At 44.1% G+C, this 23,726-nt stretch overlaps 1 protein-coding gene across 19 annotated transcripts in view; it reads right to left on the bottom strand.

Annotated features, from left to right (window-relative positions):
* Myt1l (myelin transcription factor 1 like) overlaps positions 1-23,726 on the bottom strand; it is a 390,358-nt gene that overhangs the window by 118,091 nt on the left and 248,541 nt on the right. For 18 of the 19 annotated variants that reach the window (XM_057765426.1, XM_057765434.1, XM_057765408.1 and 15 more), the window contains exons 6-8: positions 18,858-18,912; positions 18,655-18,688; positions 18,283-18,345 (exon numbers count right to left, since the gene is read on the bottom strand). In XM_057765426.1, the coding sequence (XP_057621409.1) occupies positions 18,283-18,345; positions 18,655-18,688; positions 18,858-18,912 (152 nt within the window). The remainder of the gene's footprint in view (positions 1-18,282; positions 18,346-18,654; positions 18,689-18,857; positions 18,913-23,726) is intronic. The other variant, XM_057765503.1, reaches the window with a different exon arrangement.

The raw sequence follows: 23,726 nt of genomic DNA, 5'->3' as shown, positions 1-23,726 counted from the left end.
ATTCAGAAAAACGAATATCATATATACTCTCTCATAAGTGGTTTTTAAACATAAAGCAAAGAAAATCAGCCTACAATTCACAATCCCAGAGAACGTAGACAACAAAGAGGACCCTAAGAGAGGCATACACATACATGGATCTAATCTACATGGGAAGTAGAAAAAGACAAGATCTCCTGAGTAAACTGGGAGCATGGGGATCGTGGGAGAGGGATGAAGGGGAAGGTAGCAGAAAAAAATGTATAGCTCAATAAAATCAATTAAAACAAAACCTAAAATAAAAAGAATTGCCATGGTCATGTTGTCTCTTCATAGCAATGGCAATCCTAACTAAGGCAGAAGTTGGTTCCAGAGACTGGGGTATTATGGTGATAGGTTGGACCATGTTTTTGTCTAAAGGAATTTGGACTTTGGTACTTTGGGTTAGAAAAGCAGTAGAAAATTTTAAGCACTGCCTAAAGGATCATACTAGTAGGAACATGGAAGACAGTGGCGCTAAGAGTTATTTAAACTGTTGGGGATTGGATCAAAAGGTTTCAGAGGAGAAAACTTTTAGTATTTTGCCTAGAGATCTTTCCTGTGATATTTTAGTAAAGAATATAGCTGCCTTTTGCTCTTATCTGAAAAGTCTGCCTGAAAATAAAGTCAAGAGTTTTGGATTAATTCAATTGGCAGAGGAAATCTCACAAGAGCCCAGCATAGACTCTGGTGTGTGGTTATTAATGTTAACTCTGATGAAGATTTATAATGAAAAGGAGCAAGCTGAGCAAATGAACATAGAAAATGTACAGATTCAGAAAAGAGGCACTAGGAAGTAGAACAGAGCTAAATCCTATGTTCAAAGAGATAAAAGTATTGAGAAATGGAATACAGGGAGTGGTGATCTCAAGGTAAGAACCCGCCCACCTAAGTTTCCAACTTGTGAAAAAGAACTAGAAAAAAAATTAGAGCCAGGTGTGGTGGTATATGCTTTTAATTCCAGCTCTGGGTTGGCAGAGGCTGGCAGAGCTCTGAATTTGTGCTCAGCCTGGTCTATAGAGCAAGTTCAAAGACAGCTAAGCTCAGACAGTGAAGGTAACAATCAAAAACAGAAAGCTGATAAAGATGTAATTGAAAGAGGAGGCATGTTCAGCCCCAGCAAGCAAAAGAACTTGGCAGTTTTGGCCACATGGTTATGGCTTTAAAGTTAAGGATAGAAAAACTTGGTTATGGAATTTGCTGCTGTGCCTCAGGAAAGTTGCTGAAATCAGGCGAGTGTTGGGGTGTCCTCAAATGGAGGCTAGAGAGGTCACTGTGTGAAGTTGTGAAGGTGAAGCCTGGATTGGTTTGAAGATCCCATAATGTTGGAGATGCCAGAGCCATGGGATACCTGCCAAAGAAAGCTGCTAACAAGGAGTGGAACTAGCTCAAGAGAAAAAAAATGTGTTGCAGTCAAAAAAGCTGAATTGAGCGGAGATCGGAAGAGCATTTTGACATCAGATATGGAGATACAGTTTGGAGTTTGCCCAGCTGGTTTTCTGTCTTGCTTTGGTCCAGTATTTCCTTGCTATGCTCCCTTCCCTGCTCTTTGGAATGATAATGTAAATCCTGTGCCATTATATGTTGCAAGTATGTAATCTGTTTTTTGATTGTGAATTTTTAGGGGATTACAATTAAGAGATTGCGTGAATCTTAGAAGACATTTTGAACTTTGTAATTTTAAACATTTTTGAGACTGTGATAGACTATGGGGCCTATTGAAGTTAGACTAAATGTATTTTGCATTATGATATTGTTAAAAGCTTAAGGGGGCCAGGAATGAAATGTGGTAGTTTGAATGTAATTGGTCCCCATAAGTTCATAAGAAGTGGCACTATTAGGAAGTGTGACTTTTGTTGGGTTAGGTATGACCTTGTTGGAGGAAGTACATCACCGTGGGTTGGGTTTTGAGGTTTCCTATGCTCAAGCTACTCTCAGTGTCACGGTTGACTTCCTATGGCCTACTGATAAAGATGTAGCCTGCACCATGTCGGTCTACATAGTGCCATGCTCCCCACCATGATGATAATGGACTGAACCTCTGAAACTGTAAGTGAGCCACTCCAATTTAATATCTTCCTTTATAAGAGTTGCTGTGGTCATGGTGTCTCTTTACAGCCAGTAGAGACTGTAAGAAGTCTTCCTTCCTCATACTCAGCTGCTCAGGACATGTAGACCTGATGTTCACAAACTCTTTTGCAGCTCAGATCATCACACCTTCTGGGAGCTTTGGCTGAAGTGTCTCCTCAGGGAGAAGCCAAGTCCCTATTTGGGTATTCCTTTGTGTACAAAGCACTGACCATGATTAACAGGACTGAGGTGGGAAAGACAGCGCCTTACAGTTGCTTTTATATCTAGATCGAACTGGACCTAATCCAAACAGTTCACTGGTAAAACTTGGTCTTACATCTACCATTTCCCTATCCAGCATGTTTCATTCCCACGGCTGCAAAATTTCCCAGAAACATTGAGTGAAAGACTAGTATCAGGTAGATGGACACGTGCAAGGTTACCTGTCTTCTTTGAAATTGCCACAGTCTCTCTGGGAAGGAATTTTATAAGTGGGCACTGAGTTTGCAGCAAGTGTCCCATCAGATTCTGTGTTGTGTGGTATGGTATTGTAACGCAGAAAAAGAAGCCTCTCCCTATGGAAAGTTGTGATGATCCTCTAGGTAGGTGAAGAATCACAGGACCCTTGAATGACTCAGACTGTCATGGCTAGGAGAAACTGGGTGTTAATCTGTGTATGAACGTACCCTGGGAAGGTGGCTAAAGTGTTTTGTCCAAGCTCTGCAGCCAACACTGGGGTGAAAGGAGTCTTCCAGCTTCTAAAGTTTTTGGAAAACTGGACTACTGCTGCCAGGGCGCCTCCTTGTGTTGGAACCCATGTTTGGGGCAGAGTTCATTTATAAGGGGCAGGAAGTAGAACAGATCAGGGGGCTTTCATAAAGTCAGACTTCTGTCTCTGCTTTGTATTCAGAATCAATGAGAGAACTCAGAAATGCCACCTACATCCTGGACACATGTGCTCCTCTCTCTGGATATGGTATATTTGATGTATCACATGATATTTGAAGGCAGGAGCTATCTCCTTAACTTTTAATCATGTTTCCTGAGCTAGGGTCACCTATTCAGTCAGTCTTCTATAAGTAGTGTGTGAAGATATCATAGATCTCTCTAGGCTCACAGTATCTTCTACATGTTCATAAAAGTTGGTGATCGCTTCAAACTTGTGATTCTTGACTAAATGCTGTAATTTCTGAGAAAAAGAAACTAGATAAGTTTCCAAACTCATTAGGGTCATTTGCTTGGGAGCACAGCTCCAGCCTTTCATCCCATCTTCTCTGTCCCCATTCTTCTACAAAGCCCTGCACTACCTTGTGTCGAGTCTATTGCTTGTTTTTGTTCCTGGAGGAGGTGCTGTGCAAGGTTAGTGGCTGCATGCTGGGGCTGGCTGAGTGCCGAGTGCCATCAGAGTGGGACCAACTTTAAGACCTGCCTGCAGGGCACAGGCGGGAAGAACTGCCTCTTGGATACAGACTCCCCAATAGCGATTTCAAACCCAAATTCAATAATTAAAACTTGAGTAATCACAAAAATTGTTCTTGATTTCTAATTGTTTCAAAGTACCATAAATTGTGAGTATTATTTTGTTTCCTTGATTTTACCCCCATCTCTGGAAAAATTTAAGAATAACATATTCTAATTAAAAAATCCTTTACTTCCTGCTTTTATTTTTATTGTTTTTAGGTGATATAAAAATACAGTCCTGTTGCCCTCATTAGTGACATGAAATGCCAATGCCTTTCAGGACATTCAGGCATAAAGATTGACTTTTCGTGTCGTTTGTTTCTATACTCCCTGGACATTAGTGGCGGCCAACTGCACCATGGAAAGTCTTTCCCTCTCAGGCATCCCTGAGGTGTCAGAGACAGGTTTCAGCCCTAGAGGAGCTCTGACAGGCAAGGGACCTGACTGCCCTGCCCCCTGCCTCCTAAGCCACAGTCCCTCAGCATGGACTCCTGTGCTGGGAAAGTCAGCAGACACAGCTTCACTAGACAGGAACAGCAGAGAGGGCTAATTTTCCAGAAAGTTAAATTAATCAGAACACCCTTTGCACAGACAGACTGTTTATGCACAGCTCTAGAAGGGGCAGGCAAGTTCAGGACCAACCTACAGAAGACAGGCGTCCAAGATTTGGAAGAACTCCAAGTTTATTCCACAGACAGATATGATAAGAGGAAGTCTCCAAGGGGAAAGGACTGCTGAGCCGGCAGTGTGTGTGTGTGTGTGAGAGAGAGGGGGGGGGACAGGGAGTGAGATACAAGAGAGAGGGCTGTCTGCTTTCTTTATGCAAACCCTCAGAGAGTGCCAAGAGATAGAGCTGGGGGCAGCCCCTGCCCTTTCAGGTCTTTTCCCATGACATGTCAATCTGCAAAGAGCTGAGTGACTTAATTTTATCATCTAGAGACAAGAACTTTACATTTATACTGAAGTTAAACCTGAAGAAGCCTGACTGAATGAGAGGCCAACAGATATCAAAGGCTCTGTTCACCACTTCTACATGTGTGGTCCCTCATGGGACCTTCAGGCCCTGTCCACATATTTGGCCACGTCCCATCCAATGGCCAGAGCCTAGTTCTCCTTTATACTGGGTCTAGTAGATGAATAAAGAAATTTTCTAGGCGACTGACACAGTAACTGAGGGCCTCATATAGCTAAGACCAGTCTGACCGCAACAGGTACAAGATGCCCAGAGGGCATGCTGGTGACACATTTTGTCGTTATGGTTTGAGGTGGCTATGAAGGGCGATCCCTCAGTTCCTCTCCTCAGCCCTGGGTCTAGAGCTAAAGGCTGAACAGGTGACTGCTGAGTTCTGGGACCTATGCTTCCTGTTTCCCAGTAGCCTGTTCTTTGACTGAGCTAAAGAGACTCAGTAATACCTTGGCCCAACCTGAGATTAAGTACCTTGGGAAGCTGGCTCATTCTCAGAAGGGGATAGACTTTGCTTAACATGCTAACCATCTTGTTTCCCAGAATGATCTTGCAAAGACCTTCTAAGTAAAGTGATCAGTCTTTAAAAAAGGTGGTTGTTTTCTCTAATAGCAAGAAGTATTTTAGACACGATTACACAGCATCCTCTTTCCAGGGAACAATAAGGACGTCCTGATCTTCTGCTCTAGGAATATGGTATTGCCAGACCCCATCCTACAGGTGAGAAACCCTAACACTGAGTTCCCATGTTCTTCACCCAGTTGTATAAGGCTATTCTATCCCCCAGGGCAAACCAAGGCCCTGAAGGTATTAGCAAAAGTACTACAACAAACACTTAGGCGTTGTCGGCAATATGAGAATCACATGAGGTCAGGTGATAGAAACTGACTACCAGAGCTCTAACACGTGACAGTAGCAGACGCACCCCACCCCAAAGGGGCTGCTACCGTTCACACTTGTCCTTATTTAAGAAGCATGCTCGACCTTTATTTGAAATTCAAGTTTGAGACAACCTCAGTGTTTCTGTGATTTCTCCTGCCACCTGCATCCCCTGGGAGCCCACGAAGGGCACTTACACAGTCCACTCTTCTTCAGCTGCCCTTTTTCTTCCCAGTGTCTTAGAAACTGCCCTGAAGTTAGGGGTCCTGCTGTCCTGGCAGACCTGTGTACGCCTAGGTCTAAGACTAAGAGATAGCTGATAGACAGACTCGCTCCCACGGTAGTGGAGTAGAAGATTCTGGGCTGGATTCTCTTACCCCACATTTTCAAATTTGTTTGAAACAAGCTGGACCAATGCAAGATGTTTGTCATTACCTCCTAGCCTCAGGGAAGGCTGGCTTCCTTGCTCACTCACTCTAGGTACTGTGCTATTTTTACTAACATGCTGGTCCACTTTGGTGTAAGTGGCTGTGTGGGTGGTTGAGCGAGGCTGGAGGAAAGAGAGACCATCTCCAGACTGAGTAGGAAGAAACGTGAAGAGGGAAGGCTGTGGCCAAAAGCTTTGAGTAACAGTGATAGGAGGGGACCGGGCCCGCTGTGATAAGCATCTCAGAAAGCCACTGCTTCTGTGCTTGGGACTCTTATTTCCAGGGGATTCTGAGGATCTAGGAGTCCCCAAGGGGGAAGAAACTGGCTCCATCTTGTAGGCTGGATATGTCCTATGATATGGCTGATTAGGAGGTAACCTCTGCTGTATCAGCCTTGCTAACTCCTTAGAGCCCTTCTGTGTCCTACCATCCCCTAGTTGTGGCTCGAGAATTAATTATGGTGGCCATGGAGGCTCAGGGAAGGGTGTATCCTGACCGTACTAAGGAGACATGGCAACAGGCTAGCTCCTAGGTGTGGGAAGGCCCTCCACATTTCTGCATGGTCCTGTTGTATCTCATTTCCCAATCTTGTCCTTGGTGAGAGTGGTAGGCACAAGACTCCTTTGCTTTTCTGAGGGAGAATGTGACACTCAGGCTCCCTGCTCTCCTGTTACCTTTCTCTTGTGTCGGCTGGGAGCCAAGGTGTCATTCAGAGTATACTGAGTCACCCGATTGGCTGGTGTGATAAGAAGTTTGCAAGAGCTCAGCAAGATGAATTATTAATGGGAAGAATTACATCCAGGAGGTTTGTGTGTCTCTGTTCCGTCCTCCCTGGAGTTTCAGGAAATGAATCCTTTTGTACAGGCAGCATCCTTCTGTGTCCTCCCATACAGCATTAGCTGCTACGTACAGCCCTGCAGAGTGGCCACTGAGAGAAAGGAACAGGTTGCAGAGCCCGGAATTACACAGTGGCACTGTGAGCTCTTCACGGCAAGGAGGGTGACGTATCCTAATGTGCTCAGGGCAGCAGAAGCTCCAGAGACAACATTAGTCCTTTTTCAATGGGGAAGGAGAGAGTCCCGAAGGGTTTTCATGATCTTCAGCAGATATCCTGATTAGCTTCTAGCCTTGATGCCTTTCCTTTGTTCTCCACTGGGGCACTATGAAGGCAGTAGGAGAAGCTGTATAAAAATGGGAGGTGTCCGCAATACCTTGTAGATTTCTGAGTATGTGCTGGCCCCCCAGAACCTGAAGTTAGCTGGTGGCTGACCCTGGAAAACTGGCTCATTCTATGTCACATGTGCCCCTAAAAAGTGATGTGCTCTCCTTCCCCAGGGAGAAACCGTATCTTGTAGACTGTCCGTCAGTACCCAGCTGCACAAATGCATCCCTGGTCTGAATCAAAGTGAAATCTCTGTCACTGCCAGTTGGAGTCACAATCCCAGCCACTAGTGTTTGTGTGTGGTTCTTGTTCTCAGGGTAGTGATACTAAGTGGGGGTGCTGGGGCAGGGTGGGCTATACATTCTGGGGATTTCAGAGCAGGGTGTTCACCCAATTTGTATAGGGTTGCTATACAAATATAGTTTGACTCTGAGTTCTTGCTCTATACACACTTTGTATCGGGGAAGTCAGGGCTTGACTCCTCATTCACTGTTAAATCTCAGATGGGATCAGGACCGGGTAGACACATAAGGTAGTCTGGGTTGACCTTATTAGCTGCCTTCCTGGGCACCATCTCCTTTTCTAGCGGGACTGTTTGGTCAACAATGCCCATTTTGGTGTCCTTGTCAAACTTAGAGCAAGAGACCTTGGGACACTGAAGAACAGTTGACTGAGCCCCACCCACAGTCTCTACTGTAGCACATCTGGATGGAGGCCCAGTGATTGCTTTTCTAGAGAGTTTCTAGGCAGTGCTGACATTCTGGGCTCAAGGAAAATGAAGCCCCAGCTTCACAGCTTGGTGAGGTGCTTAGGGAGACTCTGTCCATTGTAGCTGGCTCCAGAAGGACTGTGGAACCTTGTGGAGCCCTAGAGATATGAAAATGACTTTCATGTCCCAAAGTGTTCCAGAGTCTGGGGCAGCTACAGCTGTTTTTGTGTGGTGTATATGAGGCGACCACAGGAGAATGGAAAGAGCACTCAAGGTAGGAGCAATGTCCTGTGGGGTGGGTTCACCCCTACGTCTGTGTCCCCAGATGGAGGGTTGGTGATGGATCTTATAAGCTAATATGTACCTCTGGCAACATCTACAGCTATGCAGAATACTGCAATCCCATTGGATCAATGCTACAGTCAGAAGGGAGGGTTGCTTCCTGTCAAGGTTTCTTCACTAATTTTGAAGTTTGTTTTCCAACCATCTTTTGTTACCAAACTTTGACAACACGGTTCTCTGTAAGGCAGGGGAGAGCACAGAGAAGAAATAACAGGTCTTTGGAAGATGGTCTAGAAGGCTCTTCTAATTAGTCCTCCACCTTCTCATCGTGAATCAAAATGATGATAACTGCTTTCCTAATCCATGAACAGCCCTAGATATGGGTGTGAGGCACAAGAATGCAATACTGCCCCTAATGCAGGGTCCTGTGAAAGCCTCTACTGTGTGTCATGGTTGAGAAGTGCCTTTTCCTCCTCTTGGGTGCACTGTGGTGCTGAAGCATTGATGCCTTTAAAATGATGGACCTCACAGGAGAGGCATCAGTCAGGGGACCCAGCCGCCTGGGACACTGCCCTCTGGGCTCAGGCTTAGAGAGCTTAGACAAGTTCCTGAGCTGCTGGGCCCCCGCTAGCCTCTGTTTTCCTGCCTAACAATGTGAACCCCCCCTTTTTTTTCAGGCTCCACATGTAAGGTCAATGGTCAAAACCCCTTCTGCTATAGAGTCCAGTCTGGGGCATTTTGTAACAGGGACATGACAAAGACTAGGTACTGATTGGAGATCCTGAATCAGCTGGTAATGGTGCAGTCAGCAGAGCCATCTTAAATCAGCCTAACCGGAGGCCAACCTTCCTTTACCTCCCTGCTCTGGATCTCTATCTCCCCACCTCTCTGTAAGTAGGGCCACACACCGCTGCGAAGATGCAGCTAAGAACCAACCATAAGAATTCTTTCGCCAGCAGACATCACCTCTCAGGTGAGAACTAGCTGGGGTCACACCACTGGGTCCCTGAAGGATAGTGTTCCTTAACTGTACAGCTGAGCCAGCTCCTCGGCCACCTGCATGTAGGCAACCCACAGCCTTCTCAGGAGTCCTCTCTGGCCATATGACGTAGCTGCTATTTCTTATGATTGCTACACAAATGAATTTGAGTGAACCATGGACCTTTTGGCAGGTCAGCACCAGCCCTACCCATCCTACCTATCCATTCCTGTACATTTTGTTGATGTCCAAAACTGCTAAGATCACCCATGTCCGATCATCAGGCAAGGCGTCTGACTGAGATAATTGCTCAATCCAGATGTGGTCTGTTAAGTCACAGGCCCTTAGGTCCTCTGCCAGGACATGAGCTCCTTGCCTGAAAATATTTATGCTACTTCTCTTTGAATGTAGAATTATTGATATATATATTAATATATATATATATTCAATTTTTCAAACATAAAGAATGCGTGTAAACATATTATGTTTATTTTGTGTATCAAGTCCTCCAAATCATGGAGGAGGCAGGGCCAGATGTGTGGCAAACAGCAGCAGGCTGACTGTTTCCTCAGGAAAATGGCCATGAGGCTTTTTAAAATAAAGGATTTACTATGATAATAAAGGCTATCTGCTACCGCAGTCCAAAATGACGGCACCCAAATGCATCTGCATAGAGACAGCTCACAGTCTAGCCCCAGAACAGCCATGATTGGGAACAGCTACTTCACCCAAATAAATCCCTAGGTCTCAACATTTCTTCTCTTTGTGCTGCTGTGGTCTGCTCTTAAATTAATGTTAAAATATGTATGCCCTAACTTGTGATTTACAGAATCGGTGACAAACAGTAAAAAGGACAGGCATGCCATAAAGCTTATGGATGGGGTGACGGCAGGCACAATGATGCCTCATAAAGAACGGAGGGGAGTAAACAGAGAGAGGCTGGCTAGGTGACTGTGTGCACTGCATCCCTTATAAGCATCCCATGGCGCGCCCTGCTGCAAGGCAGCCCCGTCGTTAATTAGAACATCCGGCAGACACTGCAATGTATCCACGCACCCAAGTGGATCTTCATTTTTCACATGCGGGGCCTTACTAATTAAAATCAGCTTTGCAATTAAACGTGGAAAATTGCATTAAACTTTCAAGCGTGGTTAGGAAAAAATGCAATTATTTTTAGGGTGTTTTATTTCAATGCAAATGAAATTTCTATCTACATGAAACCAGGGAAAGCAAAGAGGATGGCATAGGGACTCTCTCTGTTCCTTCTCCTTTCTCTTTCTTTCTTCCTTTTTTTTTTTTTTTTTTGGATTATAGATGCTCCTCTCAGTTGCAAGCTGCAATGCTCCCCTATCTCTCAGCCAGTACCTGGCTGGGTTCCAAAGCTTTTAGTGAGTGCTCTCTGTCAAGGCATGAATAATATCACCCCGAGGCTGTTGGCAGAATCCAAATGAGGCATGCATACATCAGGAAGCCAGCCCTCCACTTTAGCTCCCAAGCAAGCTCCTGTGAAGACAGGCAATTATTCACCCACCGGCTGCCCTGGCAATCATGCTGGTGGGTGGAAAGGTGCGTGAAATGGAAGAGAATTTGAACAAGGAGTACGCACAACAAGCCAGAGAGGATCCAGTAATTTCCTAATAAAAAAAAAGAAAAGCTACCATTTGAAGCTTGTAAATTTAAAAATGCGAACTGAGATTTAGCTTAGTATTTTCTAAATTGGAGAGGGCTGAAATATAGCCATTCTCCTCTCCTAAGTTCAGGGTGCTTGTGAGGTGCTCAGCGACCACAAGGCCAAGTTATGTTTATCAGTTAAGCAGGAATCCATGCTCAGCTAATACGTGGTTTTAGAATCTCAGTAAAGAGCTCAGTGTAAACCAACTCGGTTAACTGTCAAATCAGTCCAGAAGGCTCCTGAAGCATGTGGGTAACAAATGTGTCCAGGCTATGAGCCCTTGACTGCCCACCCTTGGGTGTGTGGGAGGCTTTGATAGAAATCATTTATACAGAAGCAAATCAAATTCATTTCAAGCATAAACGCCTAACAATTTTTGTGAGGAAAGTTGAAATTCCAATTCTTAAACCGCGTTCAATAGCACTACGCAGTAAGTACTAATAAAACATCATTATTATTTCATCTTTTGTTGGAAAATTGATAATATATTAATAAAAATAGAGTAACAAGTATTTTGAGGATGAAAAATAGATTTCTTGGGAAATCTTTTGACATCTGGCTTTATAGTTTGTGTCCCAGGGTCAGTTCACAACACACTCCAGATGAGTGACAAAACCTTTGCTGAGGTAGCTGGGCCACACTCACACAACCCAAGCTCTCTCTCACACACATAACCCTCACTCACACCCCGACTCACACCCACACAATCCACACTCACACAGCCCAGGCTCACACCCACAGAGAACCCACACTCACACAGCCCAGACTGGCAGTGGTTTCTTTCACTTGTCAACAACCAAGCCAAAGAAAACCAGCCTTCAGTTTGGGGGAGGACACCAGCGGTGTATAAAACCCAGATCCCACTCTGTGTCTGTCCTCTGCCAGGGTCTTTCTGAAGCCTATGCAGGGCCCTCTACACTGTCAGAGAAGTTCACAGTGAGCCACTTAAGGAGTTGTTAAATGTCAGGCTCTCACCTGCTCGGTAAGGTCAGAAGGAAGTCATTTAACAGATTACTGAACATCACGCCTGTGATGTTCCATTTCTCCCACCAAAACGTAATTGCTGGCATGCAAGAAAGGTCTGGTCCTTGACACTTTAAATGTGCACAGGTCCTACAAGCCAGCCTGCAGTGGAAGCCAGGTTTTGGGACCTAAGATGACCCTTCGGGAACTCAGGAAGACTGCGGTTTACTGTGTGTAGCTGAGAAGGGAAGCTCTGATTAGACTTTACCTTGGGGATTCCCAGGTGTTTCTACATTTTCTTAGCACAAGGCAGGAAGTCTTAGAATAGTAGAGGAACAGGGTAGGTGACAAAAGGAGGCCATTTTCACTGTGCATGGAAGAGACCAGAAGATTCAGAACAGAAGAAGTTCTGCCTCCAGTCCTTAGGGGACACTTTGTCAGGTCCCATCCTTGCATGCCTGTCTTTGCTATATTCACAGCTAGTGACATGAGACCACATATGGGACCAAAGTAGACTTGTGTTCACAGACTAGTGACAGTTCTGAAGGCCACCATGCTTCCTATCTGATAATGTGCTGAGAAGTCAAGTTCAGATTAACTGATGGGGGGCACCAGAGTGTCAGCTAAGCTTGGATCTCTGCTGTCAGCAATCCATTCAGATATACTTTGCTTGGTGCCAAGAGGGTGTTGCTCAGAGGGAGTAATGCCATGCTTCTGCCAGACACCTGGGCATCTAGCACCTGGGCGTATAGCACCTGGGCGTATAACACCTGGGCATCTAGCACCTGGGCATCTAGCACCTGGGCATCTAGAACCTGGGCATCTAGAACCTGGGCATCTAGCACCTGGGTGTATAGCACCCATGCTTCTGCCAGACACCTGGGCATCTAGCACTCATCTTTCTCATTTTTGCCCTGGATGCCAGGAGTCTCATACTGAATTTAAAACCTTATGAACCATGACATATCCTGCATTTCTGATAAACTATGCTTTTATTTCTTTTATAGGTTTTACTAGCTTAACTTTCAGTTTACCATCTGATTGTTCAGTTGGACGTAGGTTTACCAGGGATTATGAACAATAGTTCATAATTAACACAAGCAAATACCTATAATCAGTTTATCTTTTGTTAAGACACAATATAGGAACTGATACAAAACACCCCAAATGCATAATATAACCCTACTCTGATCCTAATATTTAAATACAAATCTTAAATTGTGAATTGCTCTCAACTTACTGTCTCCATTCCTAAGTTTTACCTAGTGACTGGTTCTGCTGTATCCCCATTCCTCTGAAATCCATGCCCCTGTCTCCATCATACTAGGACACCCAACCTTCTCATCTGCCGTGACAGAGTCAGCATCTACAAGGAGACTTGATGAACACACAGAGCCTCGCCATTTGTGCCTGCAAAGCAGAGACAGCAAACTCAAAGGGTGAGAAAGTATTGATTTTCTTGGGCATTTTCTTAATTAAAATAAAGGACTATAATAGACAGTATTTTACCATGGGTTCCTCCACACCACACACATACTGATTTTTTTTTCTTCATAACATGGACTGCCAACATACGCCTCTTGTCATTTTGTGCATGTTCAAAGAAACATTTCAACATATTAAAATAGCACCGTGATTCTCTGATTTCTTTCTCAGCCCATTTATCATCTGTGTAAAACAGGGCTACTGATTTTTTTAGTTAATCTTTTTTTCCTGCTGCATTACTGAAAGTGTTTATAAGTTGTAGAAGTTCCTTGGTAGAATTCTTGGGGTTGCTTAGGTAAACTATCATATCATCAGCAAATAGTGAGAGTTTGACTTCTTTGCTGACTTGTATCCCCTTGATCTCCTTTTGTTGTCTTATTGCTCTAGCTAGAACCTCAAGAACTATATTGAATGGATATGGAGAGAGTGGACAACCTTGTCTTGTTTCTGATTTCAGTGGAATCACTGTGAGTTTCTCTTCATTTAGTTTGATGTTGGCTGTTGGCTTGCTGTATATTGCTTTTATTATGTTTAAATATGTTCCTTGTATCTCTGCTCTCTCCAAGACCTTTATCATGAAAAGATTTTGTGGAAGGCTTTTTTAGCATCTAATGAAATAATCATTTTTTTTTCAATTTGTTTATGTGGTGGATTACATTGACAGATTTTTATATGTTAAACCATCCCTGCATCTGAGGAGAGAAGCCAATTTGGTCACTGTGGATGATTTTTCTGATGTGTTCTTAGATTCGTGTTGCCAGTATTTTATTCAGTATTTTTGCATCATTTTGCTCATGAGTGAGGTGCCTATCAAAATCTCAGCAAAATTATTCACAGAACATGAAAGAACAATACTCAACTTCATATCAAAAAGCAAAAAAACTCAGGATAGCCAAAATAATCCTGTACAATAAAGGAACTTCTAGAGGCATCACAATCCCTGACTTTAAACTCTACTACTGAGCTGTAGTACTGAAAACAGCCTGGAATTGGCATAAAAACAGACAGGAGAGCCAATGGAACTGAATCAAAGACTGTGATATCAATCCACACACCTACAAACACCTGATCTTTGACAAAGAAGCAAAAAATATAAAATGGGAAAAGAAAGTATATTCAATAAATGGTGCTGGCACAACTGGATAACAAATAGAAGAATAAAAATATATCTGTATCTGTCACCATGCATAAAACTCAAGTCCAAACGGATTAAAGACCTCAGCGTAAAGCCAACCACACTAAACCTCGTAGAAGAGAAAGAGGGAAGTACATATGAATGCATTGGCACAAGAGACCACTTCCTAAATATAACCCCAGTAGCACAGACACAGAGAAACAATAAATGGGACCTCCTGAAACTGAGAAGCTTCTGTAAAGGAAAGGACATGGTCAACAAGGCAAAATGGCAGTCTGTAGAACAAGAAAAAATCTTCACCAACCCCACATTGGACAGAGGGCTGATCTCCAAAATATACAAAGAGCTCAATAAATTGTTCATCAAAAGAATGGATAATCAAATAAGAAAATGGAGTATAGACCTAAACAGTGAACTCTCGACAGAGGAATCTAAAATGGCTGAAAGACACTTAAGGAAATGCTCAACATCCTTAGTCATCAGAGAAATGCAAATCAAAACAACTCTGAGATTCCATCTTACTCCGGTAAGAATGGCAAGATCAAAAATACTGGTGACAACTTATGCTGGAGAGGTTATGGAGTAAAGGGAACACTCCTGCATTGCTGGTGGGAGTGCAAGCTAGTACAGCCACTTCGGAAATTAGTATGGCAATTTCTCAGAAAATTAGGAAACAACCTTCCTCAAGACCAAGCAGTAGTACTTTTGGGTATATACCCAAAGAATGCTCAATTGTACCACAAGGACATGTGCTCAATCAACTATGTTCATAGCATCATTGTTTGTCATAGCCAGAACCTGGAAACAACCTAAATGCCCCTCAGCTGAAGAATGTATAAGGAAAATGTGGTACATTTACACAATGGAGTACTACACAGCAGAAAAAATGACATCTTGAAATTTGCAGGCAAATGAATGGAAACATCGTATTGAGTGAGGTAACCCAGACCCAGAAAGACAAATATAATATGTACTCACTAATTAGTGGCTTTTAGATGTAAAGTAAAGAAAAATCAGCCGACAATTCACAGTCCCAGAGAATCTAGACAATAAAGAGGACCCTATGAGAGACAAACATGGGTCTAATTTACATGGGAAGTAGAAAAAGACAAGAGCTCTTGAGTAAATTGGGAGCGTGGGGATCATGGGAGAGGCTAGAAAGGGAGGGGGAGGAAGGAAGGAGAGCAGAGAAAAATATATAGTTCAGTAAAAAAAACAATAAAAAAATAATACATGAACTAAGAGGACGTAAAAACTGAGTGAATTTGCAGCCTCAAGGAGATTGCATTTGACTATAAATATATTGCTGAAAGGTTAGAAAGGAGAGATAATTTCACAGTCACGAGGCTGTGACTTCCATGTCTGTCTATCCCTAAGACAAGCCCTATATCTAAGTCACATCAGCAGCCTTCACAGGCACCACAACTGCCCTGGTAGACTGTGTGCAGGTACAGCGAGAATGGACAGGTCTCAGGAGAGGGAACTACTGCAGCCGGAAGTTACTTTAAAACCAGAAAAATCACCAGTGATGGCCCACGCCTTTAAACGCAGCACTGGGGGGGAAGGGGGCAGAGGCAGGCGGATCTCTGTGAGGTTGAGGCCAGCCTGGGCTACAAGAGCTAGTTCGAAGACAGGCTCCAAAGCTATGTAGAAAAACCTTGTCTTAGCCGGGCGATGGTGGTGCATGCCTTTAATCCCAGCACTCGGGAGGCAGAGGCAGGCGGATCTCTGTGAGTTCGAGACCAACCTGTTCTACAAGAGCTAGTTCCAGGACAGGCTCCAAAACCACAGAGAAACCCTGTCTCGAAAAACCAAAAAAAAAAAAAAAAAAAGAAAAAAAAAAAAGAAAAAGAAAAACCTTGTCTTAGAGAAAAACAAAAACAAACAAACAAAAAAGAAACCAAACAAACAAAAAGCAGAAAAGTCAAAGCTAGACACAACCAAAATCTAACCCTGATATACCAGAAGCCCCAAGATATTAAGATGCATCTTCTCTTGGCTTTGCTTAGCAGTTCTTACCAGTGACCTGAGCACCCTGGAGGTCACCGTCAACCAGATGACTCCTGTCTTGTGGCTTCATCAGTGGTACAGGGGAAACCAGAATCCAGACCTCCAGTCTGGAGCCACTGGCTTCCACCCATAGCACATTGCTTTCTGGTGAACATTTCCATTCAAACAGGAGGGAATGGATTGGGATCAGATGGAAACATTGTTTCTATGTGAACGGGCTTGTGGGGAATTTTTGTTACCTGGCATGGTTCTGGATCTTTTCCCCCAGTCCACCTGGTTGCCTCATGGCAGGATCAACTTTGAAATGGAATATGAGAGCAAACTGCCTTCAGCTCTCCCTCAGAAACCGTGCATAAGCAGAGCACACAACCATGGAAGAAGGGAATATACATCACTCATGGCCACATCAATCCACACCTTCCAGGGATTCACCTTAGTGGGGAATCTGAAGGTGGTAACATAGTGGGAGAAGAGAGTGGCAACCTCTCCGTTGATCAGCACTCACTGCGGGCATGCCCTGAAATATCACAGCACAAACTCATATGCACGGCTATTATTTGTCCACAGAATCAAAACCAGAGGAATGTTTGTGGTTCTTCAAGATGTCTTACTTTTCCTTTTTCTCTTTGCAAAACTGTGGCTATGAAATGATATCCAGCACAATTCCAGTTAAAATTTGTTAACCAAATTTAGTAATTTATTTTCATAACTGTGATAAAGCTCAACTATCAGCTAATGAAGAAATGATTAGGAGAAAATAGACGCCCCTCAGAGTGTGCCAACTATTTTTCTGTTGGGCACATAATGTTGTCTAAGACTAAGAACCTTATATGTGTGCTTTGCCACAGAGGAAAATTTATAATTTAGTTACCAATCTCATTACCTGATTTAGCAATTTACAATTTTATATGGTATGAGTAATGATGCAACATATTAAACTTAATAATTTAAACCTAAAGATTCCTAGAGAAAAGTGGCTCATGCCTCCTTTGATATTGTCATGGGGAAACCAGACAGCCATCTTGTGATGGATGCTCACTAAGCAATCCCCTGTGTCCTTCTGCGCCATCACGGGGAACTGGGGAATGACTCACGAATTTTCCTTTGATTTCACAAAGTGACAATCAAAATAATAGCTTGATTTTACACACAAATTACTGTCTCACTGGAGAGAAAATAGAGAATGAGGACAAAGGAGAGATCACCCTGAGTGTCTCTGGCAGCACCCGACTCAAATGACGTCAGCCTAGACATGGAAAGTTTGGAGAACAGGTTGATTTTAGTCCCCCCAACTTGACTTTGGAAAAATAAGTAAGAGCAGTATCCTTCCGCCTTGCAAGCCCTCCTTGCCTATCATGCCAGGAACCTTGGTACAGCAGGACCCACTTATGTTTCCTGTCGAAGAGGATGTGAAGACAAAACATGGGTGTGACAGCTAGCGACAAGAGTGTGTAAGGTGCTCCTTCCTTCCAGCCATTCTCCACACCCCCTCCCCATTAGGGATGTGAGATCTAGTATTTGTGAGACTAGCAAGACCATCTGTTTCTAAGACTATGGAGGTGATCTGTCCTAACTTTCATCCCCCTGCGTGAACATCCCCTGCAGCAGTCTGGACATCCCCTCAGTCTGTCTCCCAGTACAAACTCTCGCAGGTGATGGTGCCAAAGTTACTTCATAAAGCTCAACAGCTCTTGTGTTAATTTACCTTCTCAGGTGCACAATCCTCAGCTAATAGAAGAAGAATGAAGAGAAAGGGAAGGGGGTGGCCTTTCTCATGGATCATGGGAAGCCCCAAGCTCTCTGCATGCTGAGCATGGACTCACGGGTGAGAATGTGAGGCTTATCATAATTTGTGCCCATTTGTTTGATGTTGCCAACACTGTGACACAGAGTGACTTATGCTGTGAGAACTGTCCAGGAGATGAAAGGACATAGGGAAGTAAGAGGAAAGAAGGTAAGGATGGCATGCACTATATCCCCAGACACCTACCCCCATGTCTTCACTTGCACTGGGTCTCTAAACAAGCCATCTTAGACAGCACATTGTGAAAAAGGCAGGCATTACCTTCTGTGTCGTGCATATTTGCCACTGACGTGACCACTGCCATCGCAGCCAGGAGTGGGACAGCTGCAACAGGAAAGAGCTGATTATATAGCTGCATGGGCTTCTGTGGGCACTGGTGGTGGTAGGCCTCAGAGAGAAAGAGAGAGAGAGAGAAAGATAGAGGCGGGGAAGCAGGGTGGGGAGGGGAAAGAGCACTGACCAAGGGAGGAGATGCAGGGATGCTTCCTGTCTACAGTTTCAGGGGAATTAATTTCATCACTGTGACAGGCTATGAGTACGCTGCCAATGAGTTCCTATGTACAGTGCCCCCCTTCAGAGGCCTGAACTTTCTCAACCACCGCTGGGAACACCTTTCCCCCACAAAGCACTGACCTGAACAGCTCTTGTATGGCTGGCTCCACAGGAACTGCGGAAAGATGGGAAACACAAACATTTACTGTGTGTCATCGGCACTCTTCTCCCATGGATAACTACCAAAATGGCAATAGTGTCGGGGGTCAGAGTGAACTGTCACAGCAGCTCCTCAGGATGAAGGTCCCCATCCAACCTCAGAGACATGGCAAGTGCCAACTCACCTCGAACCCCTTTGGACCGTGTGCGATGGCGCTTCTCCTCAGCGTCCACGTCCATCTGGGAAGAGATTTTCAAGTGGTCAGTGTCCTTGTCCTGTTCATGCAGACCAGCCATATCTAACACTTCTGACTATCCCTGGTACTGTAGTTGCCTTAATCCTTAATCCTGTGTAGTTCGATAAAGCAAGGCCTTCACAGGGCGGCATGGGCAAGCAGGGGGGCTGAACAGTCTGCAGTGTGTTCATCTAGGAATGGGAAGTGAACCTGGATCTAGCAATCACTAGGTCTCTGCACGCTGCAGCCACAGACATGGATGACTCTCCAGGGATCCAACTCTCCTCCTGAGGATTGAATTAGGACACCTTTGGTTGCCTGCACTGTATTTTGTACCAAGAACATAATAGACACCCATTATGTTTACAAGAAGGCAAAAGATATCTAGATTTTCCTGGTAACCAACTGGGTTAATATACCAAAGAGTTTGTTACCCATGCCACTGGAGGCCTCATTCCCATGTTGCTCAATCTAATCCAGGTTCTTTTTAGGGCCACAGATTTTGCCTGTGGCAGACATACTATATACATGGTATTTGACATGGAAAGGAAGCCCCAGTTGACATCTTGCTAGCCTTTCTCCTCTCAGATACACCCTTTGTCATGTTAAGTGTCCAGGTTCTACTTTATTAGAACCTTGTACCAATCTTGTAAGAAAAAATTTTATGTTTCTTTCATCTATGGAAAAATCTTGCAGTTCTGAACTCAGGGATGGCAAAGTCATATATGCTGTAAATGTCCCTTTTAACCATAGGGATGAACAACCATAAGGTTCATATTTACCAATATCTTAATAAATATCAAGTATTTCCATAATATATTAATTTATATTACTGTTATTAATAAAATGAATATAAATTCACTCAATAGGCATATACATAATTCTAGTCAATATCACAGAGGGTCTGATAAGAGGCTGACAGTGATTATAAGACACAAGCAGTAAAATCATCTCTCGGGTTATTTGATAATTTGTTAACTCCATCTGTGATTTCTTTGCCATGTCTAGTATGGACAGACTGATTCCAGAAGGTGACGGACATGATGGCATATTCCATGCCTTGTCCAATGTACCATGTATCAAATCCACTTACTCCTATAAAAGAGACACGTTAGAATAGAGCACCCTATAGAGGCACATGACCTGGCTAGAGGCATACCTTAGTGGGTGGACCTGCCCTTTGCTCAAACTTGGAGCATCTGCACTGACTCTCCATGGATACAATGTGGTGGCATCAGGGTAGCGCATACAATAAGGAACATAAGCTCATTCCATGAATTGAGTATCTATTTACAGGACCTGTTTGCTTCAGATCCAGCACTGCACCTGGTTTAACATATGAAGGATAGCCTCAAAAAGGGAAGAGCTCTTGGCTAGTGCATGCTCATCGAATGCTACGCTACTTGAGAATCCCACGTCCATGTATGGACAGAGACTGCAGCTTATCCCTGAACAAAGATATTTGAAGTTAATGGATGGGTAGATAGGTGGGTAGGTGGGTGGGTGGATCCATTTTCTGAGAAACTGCAGGCCTAGTGGTAACAGAGGACAGGCAGTGTATTGATAGGAACATCTCATGAATCAAAGAGGAATAGTAGCCCTTGAAGGGAACACCTTGAGGCCAGTAGTGATCAGAAGGGGGACAGTGGCACCATGGTAGCCTGAGTAGGGTGCATGGTAGACACGTAATGGAAGAATGAATGACTTAGCTGTACTCTGAGAAGATGGACGAAGAAGACTGGGCTAAGAGGACTTCCATGGCTGCCTAGACATGCTGGCTAAGATACTGCCCAGCTAACACTGTGGGCTGGCCCCTTATTCCTCGAATATGACTGTCTAGGGGAGAAGACATGGATGCAATAAAGGTACACAAGACGCTGTTGGGGGTTTTCGTAGGGTACAGGAGTTTCTCAGGCATCTTTTGGGTCTCACACTACCATGGCCTCTCTCCAGTTGGACCCTATTGCCTCTGAATGCTGTCTTAGTGTGGGGCTGTAGTTGAAACAGCACCCAAAGGGACAGACATATAGAGGCTCTGCAATTGTGATTTAACATGAGATTTTTCAAAATAAAGCAAAATTTTAGCAAAGATGTATAAGATCAATCAGGCAAGTGAGTGATGCCTGTCATAAGGGAACACTTTGTGTTCTGTAGAAATGGATAACCTGTAAAGTTATCCAGTGGGAGGGGACATGTAAAATCCTATTCTTTAAGGAACTTCAAATTGAGTTAAAAGTGTGAGGGTAAATTGAGCTGAGCAATGTGCTCACCCAGGGATGGTGAAAACTGTGGTGAAGGCTGGAGGGGCTGGTGTTAGAGCTGAGCATTGACGTCAGATGTCTCAGGTTAAAATGGAGTGGAAAAGAAGATATTCCAGGCAAAGGAAACAGACAAAAAAAAAAAAAAAAAAAAAAAAAAAAAAAAAAAAAAAAAAAAACAACCCAGGTCAGACTGTGGTGCTCACTAAAGGCTCCTGTCAGCAGGGTCTGCACCTGATTTCAGAAGAGAACAGCTGTCACTTTGTCTGTCACATTTATTCAGAATCTGGTGAGTAAACCTGCCCCTTCTGATGCTCCTGGCTGTGGTTCAGGGAAGGATGTCTAGTCCAAGGGAGGGCAGATCCTGCTCGTCTCTGGGGGCCTAGAATGGGATGGGAACACTAACTTCCACGGCTAGAGGCTCAGGTAGCCAAATAAAAACTTATTTTTTTGCATTTGATTTTATAATCTCTTCCTCCTCCTCCTCCTCCTCTTCTTCTTCTTCTTCTTCTTCTTCTTCTTCTTCTTCTTCTTCTTCTTCTTCTTCTTCTTCTCCTTCTCCTTCTCCTCCTCCTCCTCCTCCTCCTCCTCCTCCTCCTCCTCCTCCTCCTCCTCCTCCCTTCCTTTTCCTCCTCCTCCTCTCCTCCTCTTCCTCCTCCTCCTCCTCATCATCATCATCTTTATTAAAAAAATCATGTCAGCCTGGGACTCACTATGCCTACCAGGCTGCCTCCACATGCTGGGATTAAAAGCATGTGTCACTACATCTGGCTCTTTCTGTATTTTTATTTGTTTGCACATATAGGTCAATTCTGCCTTTGAAAATGGGCAGTCTTTTCCCACTAATTTCTTATTATGTAACCATACTATGCCAGCCACCCAGAAAGGCCTCTCTTGTCCTGTGCTAAATCTCTGTCATGGGCTCTACTTTCCTTCTGGTCTTGCTGGTTGATCCAGCACTAACCCTGCTAGAATGACAGTGTTTCTCAAATGTGTTTTATTTTTTTTATCAAACATTGTTTCTTGCAATGATGATTAAGTGAGAGATATTTTTTAAATGTTTAACCCAGCATTCCACACAAAGAAAACACTAAATCATTGCTGAGCCTCTCTCTCCTTTCTGCTAAGGAAATCACAGGTGAAACATTTCCAGTTTGTCTGCATGTGACCCTTACAGATGTTGTCAAGTGTCAACAGTGTGGTTCTGTTTCAGCATAACAGGTGACTATGTGGCGGTATTTTCTAATGTCACCTAATAGTGTGTAGTCGCAGACCAGGTACTCCTGCAGGCTCCTTGTACCCTATTTTAAGGAGTCCCATGCCCTTCACACCCTGCTGCCATCTTAGAAAGATGGTTGGTTTTCTTCTCTCTACCGAACGCCATCAGTGGCAACCAGAATCTGGGCTATTTGTGATTCGGGGGCTCTTAGGTCAAGAGCTGTCGGAACTTCCTTAGTTGTACCAAGGACAACTCCATGATGTTTCCCATACTCTCCTTTGCCTTCTGTGCAACTGGAGATGCTAACCGCATTCATTTCCTGGGTCTCTTAAGTTCGCTTCAAAAGTTTACGTTAGGAAATCCACACTGAAAAGACTACCTTAGCACCCATCCCTCTCTCCCTTAAGCCTATTTATTTTCACACTAATGATAGCTTTTTTTCTAAATAACTTTAAGTGGTTTTATACTTAAAGAAAAGTCTTGAGAAAGAGCTTTTGTGCCAACAGACGCTCTCAGGAATGATGTATTGCAGAGAGAACAGGTGACTTGTTTCATAGCAGGTAAACTTTACATTTGGAGTCAGGCTCTATCTTATTACTTTGATCTTATTTCTCCTAATAAAAGACACTTTCCTCAGGTTCAGCCTCAGGAAATGTAACATTTTAAATGGATTTTATTCTGTGGAGTCTGTGAGAATCCTTGGAGGCTGCTTTCTGTGCCAAGTAGTGGCAGGTCACAGTCATGGGCCAGGAAGAAGTTACATTTTGGGTGCTGGGATTGTGGAGACCAAGCTATCTCTATCTCCACACTGTGGGCCTCCTTTCTCCTTCATGGTCCTTCTTCTGTGGCACAGACCAGAGGAGGTCCTGAATTGCAGGCTGGGTATGGGTGGCTTTGAACTGGACCTTAGAATGCGAGCTGATTCTTAGCCCTGCCTTATCACCCTTTATTTATTCAGGAAGTGGTCACCCACCGTGCCAATCAACTGATCTGTCTTCAGGTCTCGCTATTCAACCCCATCTTGCTGCTTTTTCCCCACACTAAGAGGGAAGACTGGAAAAGGGGCAGAGGCCAAATTGTAAGGAAGGCGTGTTGAGGAAGAAGAAGAGACTCCGGAGACAGGAGGTGTGAGGAGGCAACTGTGTGTGGGTTGGCATGCCCCACTAGCACCTGTTCCAAGAGCCGCTGTCTCCTAGGTAACAGGCACACCATCTTTACAGCTCCGCAACAGAACCTGGGCCCATACTCTGCTCAGGCTTACACAAATTTGGGTCATAAAGACCCATCTGTGAAGGTCAATGAGAGTGAGAAATCGTAGACTCCCGTCATTCCTACAAAGTG

This window comes from Chionomys nivalis, chromosome 1 (genome assembly GCF_950005125.1).
Source record: "Chionomys nivalis chromosome 1, mChiNiv1.1, whole genome shotgun sequence".
In the NCBI taxonomy this organism is placed as follows: domain Eukaryota; kingdom Metazoa; phylum Chordata; class Mammalia; order Rodentia; family Cricetidae; genus Chionomys; species Chionomys nivalis.
Note: the sequence above shows the minus strand (reverse complement) of the source record. Positions and strands in the feature narration are given on the sequence as shown.